General features: G+C 50.6%; 1 protein-coding gene across 1 annotated transcript; it reads left to right on the forward strand.

Annotated features, from left to right (window-relative positions):
• Positions 1 to 536: 536 nt before the first annotated feature.
• Aoc3 (amine oxidase copper containing 3) lies at positions 537 to 8469 on the forward strand. Its single transcript, XM_057776518.1, has 4 exons — positions 537 to 2486; positions 5169 to 5454; positions 5836 to 5965; positions 7035 to 8469. The coding sequence occupies exons 1-4, from the start codon at positions 887 to 889 to the stop codon at positions 7308 to 7310; spliced, it is 2292 nt and encodes a 763-aa protein (XP_057632501.1). The 5' UTR covers positions 537 to 886; the 3' UTR covers positions 7311 to 8469.
• The last annotated feature ends 2048 nt before the right edge of the window (positions 8470 to 10517 follow it).

Raw genomic sequence — 10517 nt, forward strand, 5'->3', positions numbered from 1 at the left:
TTCTATTTGAGACAGGGTCTTTCTATGTAGCCCCGGCTGTCCTGGAACTTGCCATGTAGACCAGGCTGACTTCAACTTGCAGAGATCTGTCTGCCTCTGCCTCTGGACTGCTGGGACTAAAGACATGCACCACTACTCCTGGCTTCTGCTAGTTGTTTACATGATGATTTATTTAAAAGTGTTTTTGGAATACTCAAACAAAATACCACAAATCCTACCATTTTAAAACTCGCTGGGGTTCACATTACATCAGGCCTTATCTTACATGTGTGTGTATCTCAAAGGAACGGTTGTGTGTAACTAACAATAAAATGGTTTGCAAAACTTTTACTTGAGTTTACTCTTTGGCTTTTGAAAGCATGTGGAGTTCCCGGGAGAATATTAAGAACTTTAGCCAAGGAAGTTTAGCAACAGAAAGATACACAGGAAGGGAGCTTAGACCTGGCCAAGGAATGTTGCTTGGGAAAGAGCCTGGAGGTGGGGGGTTTCCTTGGCAGATGATCCTTCCCAGTGAAAGCAAAGGAAGCAAGCATCTGGCCCTCGAAAGGTGGGAGCTGGGGAAGAACTTGGCCTGGGGGGAACAGGGCTATGGGGCAGACCCCACTCCTTGCTGGTATTGGGTTCCCATGCACAGACTGGGTTCCTCCCCCTTCTCTCAACCCAAACTCTGACCCAGAGAGCACATTCTGATAGGGAAGCCAGAGGACAAAGCCATGTAAGGTCTGTGAATATCACTGCAGCCAGCTCAGAGCCGCCTCCAACTCTGGCTCTAGCCTCCCTGCTCCCGCCCTCAGCCAAAGCATCAGAATGCAAAGAAGCTATTAGCATCTGGACTCAGCCAAGAGGAGTCCGCGTCTGCTAGAAAGCTGTAAGTCTGCAAGGAAGGATGACCCAGAAGACTACCCTGGTGCTCCTTGCTCTGGCTGTCATCACCATCTTTGCCTTGGTTTGTGTTTTGTTAGCTGGCAGGAGCGGAGATGGGGGTGGACTGAGCCAACCTCCCCAGTGCCCCTCCGTTCCTCCTAGTGCCCAGCCCTGGACAAATCCTGGCCAGGGTCAGCTCTTTGCAGACCTGAGCCCCGAGGAGCTAACAGCTGTGATGAGCTTTCTGACCAAGCACCTGGGGCCAGGGCTGGTGGATGCAACCCAGGCTCGGCCCTCAGACAACTGCGTCTTCTCGGTGGAGCTGCAGCTGCCTGCCAAGGCTGCAGCCCTGGCCCACCTGGACGGAGGGGGCCCGCCACCTGCCCGTGAGGCGCTGGCCATCATCTTCTTTGGTGCACAACCTCAGCCCAACGTGACTGAGCTGGTGGTGGGGCCCCTGCCTCACCCATCCTACATGCGGGATGTGACCGTGGAGCGTCACGGTGGGCCTGTGCCCTATTACCGGCGCCCTGTGCTAGCCAGAGAGTATCAGGATATCGACCAGATGATCTTCCACAGGGAGCTGCCTCAGGTTTCTGGTCTCCTCCATCACTGTTGCTTCTATAAACAAGGGGGACACAACCTGCTCACGATGACTACAGCCCCCCGTGGTCTGCAATCGGGGGACCGGACCACCTGGTTTGGATTGTATTACAACCTCTCAGGGGCTGGGTTTTACCCACATCCTATTGGCTTGGAGCTGCTGGTAGACCATAAGGCCCTGGACCCAGCCCTGTGGAGTATCCTGAAGGTGTTCTTTCAAGGCCGTTACTTTGATACTCTGATTCAATTGGAGGACCGCTTTGAGAATGGCCTGATAAATGTGGTGCTGGTACCAAACAATGGCACAGGTGGGTCCTGGTCCCTAAAATCCTCAGTGCCACCGGGTCCAGCTCCCCCTCTGCAGTTCCATCCCCAGGGACCCCGCTTCAGTGTCCAGGGGACTCGAGTTGCCTCTTCATTGTGGACTTTCTCTTTTGGCCTTGGAGCTTTCAGTGGCCCGAGGATCTTTGATATCCGCTTTCAAGGGGAGAGGGTGGCCTATGAAATCAGTGTCCAGGAGGCCATAGCCCTGTATGGAGGCAATTCCCCAGCAGCAATGCTGACCTGCTATATGGATGGAAACTTTGGCATTGGCAAATACTCTACCCCACTGACCCGTGGGGTGGACTGTCCTTACTTAGCCACCTATGTGGACTGGCATTTCCTTCTGGAATCTCAGACCCCCAAGACACTACGTGATGCATTTTGTGTGTTTGAGCAGAACCAGGGCCTCCCGCTACGACGACACCACTCGGATTTCTACTCCCACTATTTTGGGGGTGTTGTGGAGACAGTGCTTGTGGTCAGATCTGTGGCTACCTTGCTCAATTACGACTATGTGTGGGACATGGTCTTCCATCCCAACGGGGCCATAGAAGTCAAATTCCATGCCACAGGTTACATCAGCTCAGCATTCTTCTTCGGTGCTGGTGAAAAATTCGGGAACCGAGTTGAGGAGCACACACTGGGCACGGTACATACTCACAGTGCTCACTTCAAAGTAGACCTGGATGTGGCAGGTAAGACAGTCTGAGGGACATCAGGGAGGGGGATAAGTGTCGTCCCTGCCTTGGGGTTTATGTAGGTAATTCACAAAAGAAAGATTTGGGGTTTCATGCTTCGTTGTGGGCTACCTGGGAGAGATGGCAGCCGGGTTTTATTCGGATCATAGCTCCCTAGCTGGGTGTAAAGCTGCCAGTTTCTATATATGTGACTGCCTTAGGAAACCTTGGGAAATGGCTAAGCTGAGGGAGAAGGCAGCATCTGGTTTCCCAGAGTCCCTTGAGCACACATGGGCCTCTGTTCAAGCACGCAGCAGTTTGTTTCCCTGCACAGCTTTCTCCCTCATACGGTGCTGCAGCTCTGGATGTGTTTGGGTCTGCTGAGTCCCTGGGTGTGCAAGCGAGGCTTGGAACAACCGTTGTTCTACATTCCTGTGGGAGATGGACCCTCCTCTTCCCTGATTTTTCAGCTCTTTCTGGGCACCCTTGGCTTCAGTGCAGAGTGATAGTGGGTACTGGGGAGAGGTTCCGGCTCCTGAAGTTTGTGGTCACAGAGACAGCCAAGGCTGTCATGATTTCCTGAAGATCATCTTTCTTTCTTTTTTTTCTTCCCTACATTGAGTCATCACCTGATTTTTTTTTTTTTTTCTGATCTCAATATGAAATATCTCAGAACTCTCACTGGGCCACTGTTTCCACTCCTTTTTTGGGGGGAAGGTGGAGTTCGATTCGTTTTCTCCTTGTAGCCCTGGTTATCCTGGAACTCATTCTGTAGACCAGGCTGACCTTGAACTCACAGAGACTCCCAAGTGCTGGGATTAAAGGCCTGTGCCACCACCGCCCAGGTCGGTCCACTCTTGATGCTCTTAGTTCCAGGGTCCACTCTTTAGACAGAGAACTGTCCCCCTCATGCCAGCCTGCTGCTCCCAGCAGGATGTCCACTGCAGGAGTACTTCCCTTCTGCCATTGCTAGCCCACCCCGAGAGTCTTCCCCGGGCTCTGCTGTAGCTGTGCCCACTGCTTCCAGGTCCCGGGCACACGGGTTTTCTGTTTGAACTCAGGCCTTACTCCCAGCTAGAAGGGCCTTCTGCGACATTTAATGATATCCTTTAGGGGTAGACAGAAATGCTATCCTGGGGTTGGGGAAGTCCTGTCCCTCCCTGCCTGCCCTTTATTCTTGGAATGTTGACCCTGTCTCACCCCGGCCAGGCTATGGATTCTCTGACCCCTGTGGGCCTGTGAGAGCCTGAGAGTGATAATGAAGTTTATTCAGCTCTGGCCTCAGGGATAAGCTCAGGCCATCCCACTAAATAAAAAAAAAAATAAATAAAAATAAAAAAAAGAGAAGAGGAAGAAAGAAACCAGGCAGTGGTGCACACGCCCTTTAATCCTAGCACTGGAGAGGCAGAGGCAGGAGGATCTCTGTGAGTTTGAGGCCAGCCTGGTCTACAGAGTTAGTTCCAGGACAGACTCCAAAGCAAAGAGAATTCTGTCTCGAAAAACAAAGGTAAAAAAAGAAAAAAAAAAAAAAAGAAAAGAAAGGAAGGAGGGAAGAAAGAAAAAAAAAGAAAAAGAGACCAATACAGGTTGGTCTCTGAATCTGAGGCCCCCTTGTCTACAGAGTGAGTTCCAGGACAGCTAGGGTTACACAGAGAATCCCAGTCTCAAAAAAACCAAACCAAACCAAACAAACAAAAATTGTGTTTTCTGTTCTGACTTACATGTCTGTGGGTATGTGCACATGAGTGCACATGAGTGGTACATGAGTGCACATGAGTATACATGAGTGCACATGAGTATACATGAGTGCACATGAGTATACATGGGTGCATATGAGTGCACATGGGTGCATATGAGTGCACATGAGTGTTACATGAGTGCACATGAGCATACATGAGTGGTACATGAGTGCACATGAGTATACATGAGTGGTACATGAGTGCACATGAGTGGTACATGAGTAGTACATGAGTGGTACATGAGTGCACATGAGTATACATGAGTGGTACATGAGTGCACATGAGTATACATGAGTGGTACATGAGTGCACATGAGTATACATGGGTGCACATGAGTACACATGAGTGCACATGAGTGGTACATGAGTGCACATGAGTGGTACATGAGTGCACATGAGTATATATGAGTGGTACATGAGTGCACATGAGTGGTACATGAGTAGTACATGAGTGGTACGTGAGTGCACATGAGTATACATGAGTGCACATGAGTATACATGGGTGCACATGAGTACACATAAGTGCATATGAGTGGTACATGAGTGCACATGAGTGGTACATGAGTAGTACATGAGTGGTACATGAGTGCATATGGGTGCACATGAGTATACATGAGTGCACATGAGTGGTACATGAGTGGTACATGAGTGCACATGAGTGCACACGAGTGGTACATGCCACTGGAAACCAGAGATGTTGGATCTCCTTGAAGCTGGAGTTCCAGGCACTTGTGAGTGGCTCGGCATGGGTGCTGGGAGGCAAACTGCAGTCCGGTGGAAGACCCAGCACTCTTAACCGCTGAGCCGCATCTTCAGCACCTGAATATATTTAAATTTATGGGTTAATAGTTTTGTCTGAAGGATGGGGGAGGTCTTGGGACAGGGAGGGACACTCTGAAGTCAGGTGGATGCCAGAAATGTCCAGAGTGGCCGAATGACTAGCCCTTACACACTGTACACAGGGCTGAAGAACTGGGCCTGGGCAGAGGACATGGCTTTTGTCCCCATGAACGTACCTTGGAGTTCTGAGCACCAGATACAGAGGCTGCAGGTGACTCGGAAGCTGCTGAAGACAGAGGAGGAGGCTGCCTTCCCCATGGGGGGTGTCACCCCTCGCTACCTGTACCTGGCCAGTAACCACAGCAACAAGTGGGGTCATAGGCGAGGCTACCGCATCCAGATCTTCAGCTTTGCTGGGGAACCACTGCCCCAGAAAAGCCCCATAGAGAAAGCCTTCAGCTGGGGAAGGTGAGTGGCAGGTGATCAGAGATGGTTGGGGAGGTGTGCCCTGGGGTACGGCAGGGGCAGAGGAGGGGTACCTGGAAACAGATCAGACTGTTTCCGACATTGCCTGTCTCTGGGCACAAGGGGTACGGGTAGGGCTGTCATATCCCTTGGAGGACTCGAGTCAGGGAAGAACTCTTTTCTGTTCAGTGGTGGGGTGGGCTGTTCTGTGCAATGGCAGGGGTATGACACAAACCTCCTCCAATGTGGTGTCAGGGGTTCTAGAGCCGGGTGATGCTATGCGAGCATATGTGGAGGTTGGTCAAAGCACAGAGTTTGCCTCCGTCAGAAACGGGCATCATGCTGGGCTTAGCAACCATGGAGACCTAACCAGTGCCCTTCTAGGTACCACTTGGCTGTGACCCGAAGGAAGGAGAAAGAGCCTAGTAGCTCTAGCATCTTCAACCAGAATGACCCATGGACCCCCACTGTAGATTTCTCTAACTTCATCAGTAATGAGACCATTGCTGGAGAGGTGAGCTGCTGGTGGGATAAACCGAGATGGGGGTACAAGGATGAGCTTTACCTTCTCACGGGTGGGTCCCTGGAAACCATCTGAACTCCTCAGAAAAGGAGCTGGTTCTTGCCTTTTGCACGTCAGTGGATATGATCGTGACATCTAGAACAGCAGTTCTCAACCTTGTGGATGCTGGGATCCTTTTGTATAGTTCCTCATGTTGGGGTAACTCCCAGCCATAACATTATTTCATTGCTATTTCATAACTGTAATTTTGCTACTGTTATGAATTGTAATGTAATATCTAATATGCAGAATATCTGAAGTGTGATCCCCCGCAGAGGTTGTGACCCACAGGTTGAGAACCACTGCTCTAGCAAGGCTCTTCCAGAGCTGAGAAGTCATGTGCAAACAACTGGGTCCTAAAGCCTTCAAAGTCTCAGGTTTGTAGACTGAGCCCTTTCCAGGCCTGAGGTTTTTTACAGAGAAAACCACAGACCACAGCTCCCATCCCTGCCTTGAAGGGTACATTCTACATGTCAACTTGCTACCACCCCCTTTTTTTTTTTTTTAAGATTTATTTATTATGTATACAGTGTTCTGCCTGCATGTTTGCCTGCACAGCAGAAGAGGGCACCAAATCTTATTACAGATTGTTGTGAGCTACCATGTGGTTGCTGGGAATTGAACTCAGGTCCTCTGGAAGAGTAGCCAGTGCTCTTAACCTCTGAGCCATCTCTCCAGCCCCTGTCCCTACCTTCTAAGGTCTGAAAGTCCCTGTTCCACAATTCTCCCGAGTTACACTTTCGGGGCTCTTGGAGAATTAGGAAAGAAAAGCGGAAGTCGCCTGGAGTGATCACCCTCCTCTGTGAGCAGGCAAAAGACGTTGTGATGGGGGACATCAGAGATGGAGATGCAGAGCCTGGTCTAAGGGAGGCAGCCGCGGTTCCCAAAATGGAATGAGCTTTTTACGTTTTGACTCCTGGGACATCTGAAGGAGACACTAGATCTGTGGACTTGTGAACAGACCTCTGTGTAGGGAGGCTGTGTCTAGCCCACCTCACCATCCTGTTTTCTCTCCCGCTAGGACTTGGTGGCCTGGGTGACAGCCGGGTTTTTGCACATCCCACATGCAGAAGACATCCCCAACACAGTGACTGTGGGAAACGGGGTGGGCTTCTTCCTCCGACCCTACAACTTCTTTGATGAGGATCCCTCCTTCTACTCGGCTGACTCCATCTATTTCCGGGAGGACCAGGATGTCGGTGACTGTGAGGTCAACCCCCTGGCTTGCCTGCCGCAGACTGCCACCTGTGCCCCTGACCTCCCTGGCTTCTCCCATGGGCGCTTTACTCACAAATAAGTGTCCCCTGGATGGACAGTCGAACCAAGGCCCCTGGGGTAAGGACTGGGGTGCAACAGCTGGCAGTGCACAGGGCAGTCTGGTTCCCTCTTTTGTCCTCACACCTCTGATATCCCATCTCTCTTCTGCTGTCTCCTTCTCCCTGCCTGGAGCAACCTGAGCCCATGATGCCTGACACACAGGGACACTGGGCTTTTGTTGATCATGGCTGTACAGAGTTCCTGCCTCGGGAGCAGAGTGCCCTGGTTAGGAGCCTGGGGTGACGACTATGTGACCCCTGTCCACAGTCCTCTTCCCCCCAGCCTCCCTCTTTCCTCTCTCTTGCCCACACCTCCTGGAGTCCCTGCTTGCTCTTACATTCTAGGATTTCCCACTCAGTCCGAAGGGATACCTGTCCTTCGTGTTCTCTCAGCCCTCATTTCTCAACTGCACTCCCTTCTCCTGTGGAAGTCTCAAAGATGCAATGGAACAACATCTTATTGGAAAGGACCAGGCTTGCCTGGCTCCTAACACTTATCACATATCAACAGCAAGCATTGTCCCTGCTATAGTCCTGCTTTGTGCTCTCTCCAAGATGGTCATAGAGACAGCAGGTGGCTTGGAGTTGCTATGATTATGACAAACAGTTATTTTATTCCATGGCTCTGGATGACCATGGTCTCTGTGCCCCGCAGTAGCCAGTTTGGGACCAGTGGAGTAGGGACCATGTGAGGACATTAAAGGTGAGAAACAGAAACCCCTGGGACTTCATGCTCAAAGCAAGGGATGTCCAATCAGAAGCAGACATACAAATGAACATGATAGAGAGGGATATGACTTCATGGGACCTGCTTCAGGGCTTCCCGTCACTGGCTTCCCTGAGTTCTGGACAGGGGACGGTACAAAGAAACACCAGAGCCTGGAAACGAGATGCACCGTTCCTGAGCAGACTGACTAGGCTAGGCCCATTGTGTCAGTCTTACAGTGCAATCCAACTGAGCTGGAAACCCTTCTGTCATTACTTGTTAGTAGGAAGCAGCCTTCCCTGGGAAAGGGCATGCAGAAATGCTTCTGGTTTACTCCCTGCTTGTGTTTTTAGAGCAAGGAGAATGTAGACAGCTGTGATAGTGCCCAGCTGTGATTCCAGAGTCTGCCTGGGGGCTTGACTGATATACAGTGAGACCTTATCTCACGAAACCAAGGGCTCGAAATGTGACTCAGGGGTAGAGGACCCGAGGTACAGTTTTACAATAGATAGATGTTGTTTTGTTGTTGTTCATCATGTAAAAGACCTTGGGTTTAATTCTCAGCACCGTTAAAATGAAAGAAAGGCACCGGAGAGATGGCTCAGTGATTAAGGGTGCACACACTGCTCTTGCAGGGGACCAAGTTTGGTTCCCAGCACCCACATTAAGTGCTCACAACCACCTGTAACTCCAGGCCATCCAACGCCCTCTTCATGGGTACCTGTCCTCATGCACATACCCCACCCAGACGCTGACACAGAAAGAAAAAGAATTCTTTAAAGACAAAAAGAAAACCTAATTAAGAGGAGGATATAAGGGCGTATTTGTTTATTCCTGCATTGAGAAATGAGAAACACTGATTACCTCTGGGTTGGAGGATGGGTGAGAGCAGGAACTGGGTACCGAACGCCACTCAGAACATCCCATGTACTGAATCATGTGACTATTATTGCTTCATCAGAATAAATAAGTGGCCCCAACTGAACTGTCCTGTCTTTTCTGTTTCTTTTTTTTTTTCAAATATGTTGTGTGTGTTGGGGGAGTGGATAGTCCGAGATTTTGAGTGCTGAAGAAGTAGGTGGCCTGTGGTACCGCCCTTGCCTTTCTTGCGTCAACTCTGGGGAAATGTTAAGCTTCAGCCAGCAGCTCCCCCCATCCCCACTGCCTCTCTCAGAGGAAGGGATAAGGAGAAGCGATGGGATTGGAGTTCTGCTCAGGCTGGGCCAGGAGGGGAAGTGCCAGGAACAGATATGGATGCCGCTCAGCTTCTGAACAGAGAGACACGGTCAAGAGCTCGGACACCGTGGGGCCTTTCGCCCCTTCTCGCTCCCTGTGATGATGGGACCAGCTGCAGTCACAGCACCACAGACACTTAGTCCAGAGATACATGATTTAAGATACTGGCATTATTTGGGGAGTCTCTAGAAACTTAGAACATGGTGCCAACCTGAAGGAAGCAGACCACTGGGTAAATGAACCCTTGGGATACGTTATCTCCAGTCGTTTCCTGTCTTGCTCTCTCTGCTTCCTGGCCCACCATGATGTGACCTGTTGTGCTCTACCATGTCATTCTCACCAGAGACAGAACCTTCCGAAACCATGGGCTAAAGGAGTCTTTCCTCCTCAGACTTTATAAGGTCCTCTCTCTCTACTCCCCTCCCTTCCCCACCTCCCCCTCCCTCTCTCCCTTCCTTCCCAGGTGGTGGTTGTTATTCTTGAAAAATGTGACCCCCCCCCCCCACGGAGCAGCAGGGAGCTCAGGCGGATGCCAGTGGGGAGGGCGGGTTCCCATCAGCGGGGAGCCACGCGGCGGAATTCCCAAAGCAGCGGGGGGGGGGGGGGGGGGGGGGAACGCCCCGTGTGTACCCCGGGAGAGAACAAAAGGAGAGAGAGAGAGAGAGAGAGAGAGAGAGAGAGAGAGAGAGAGAGAGAGAGAGAGAGAGAGCGCGCGACGGAGGTCGCGCGACGGAGGTCAGTGGTAAAAAAAAAAAAAAGGAGTGGGCGTGGCTAGGACACGGACCAAAAAAATAACAGTGGTGGCGCACACCTTTAATCCCAGCACTCAGGAGGCAGAGGCAGGTGAACCTCTGTGAGTTCGAGGCCAGCCTGGTTTACAGAGTGAGTTCTAGGATAGGCTCCAAAACTACAGAGACACTTTGTCTCAAAATAACAACAACCAACCAACCAAACAAACAAACAAAAACTTTCTTAGTTGGGGTTTCTAATGCTGTGATAAAATAACATGACCAAAAACAACATGAGGAAGAAAGGGTTTATTGAAGCTTGCTTGTGGTTCATAGTCCATCATCCAGAAAAGTCAGGGCAGGAACTCAAGATAAGAACATGGAGGCCAGAACTGATGTAGAGACCAAGGAGGAGAGGTGCTTACTGACTTGCTCAGTCAGCTTTTTCTTTTTTCTTTCTTTCTTTCTTTCTTTCTTTCTTTCTTTCTTTCTTTCTTTCTTTCTTTCTTTCTTTCTTT

This window comes from Chionomys nivalis, chromosome 7 (assembly GCF_950005125.1).
Source record: "Chionomys nivalis chromosome 7, mChiNiv1.1, whole genome shotgun sequence".
Classification (NCBI taxonomy): Eukaryota; Metazoa; Chordata; class Mammalia; order Rodentia; family Cricetidae; genus Chionomys; species Chionomys nivalis.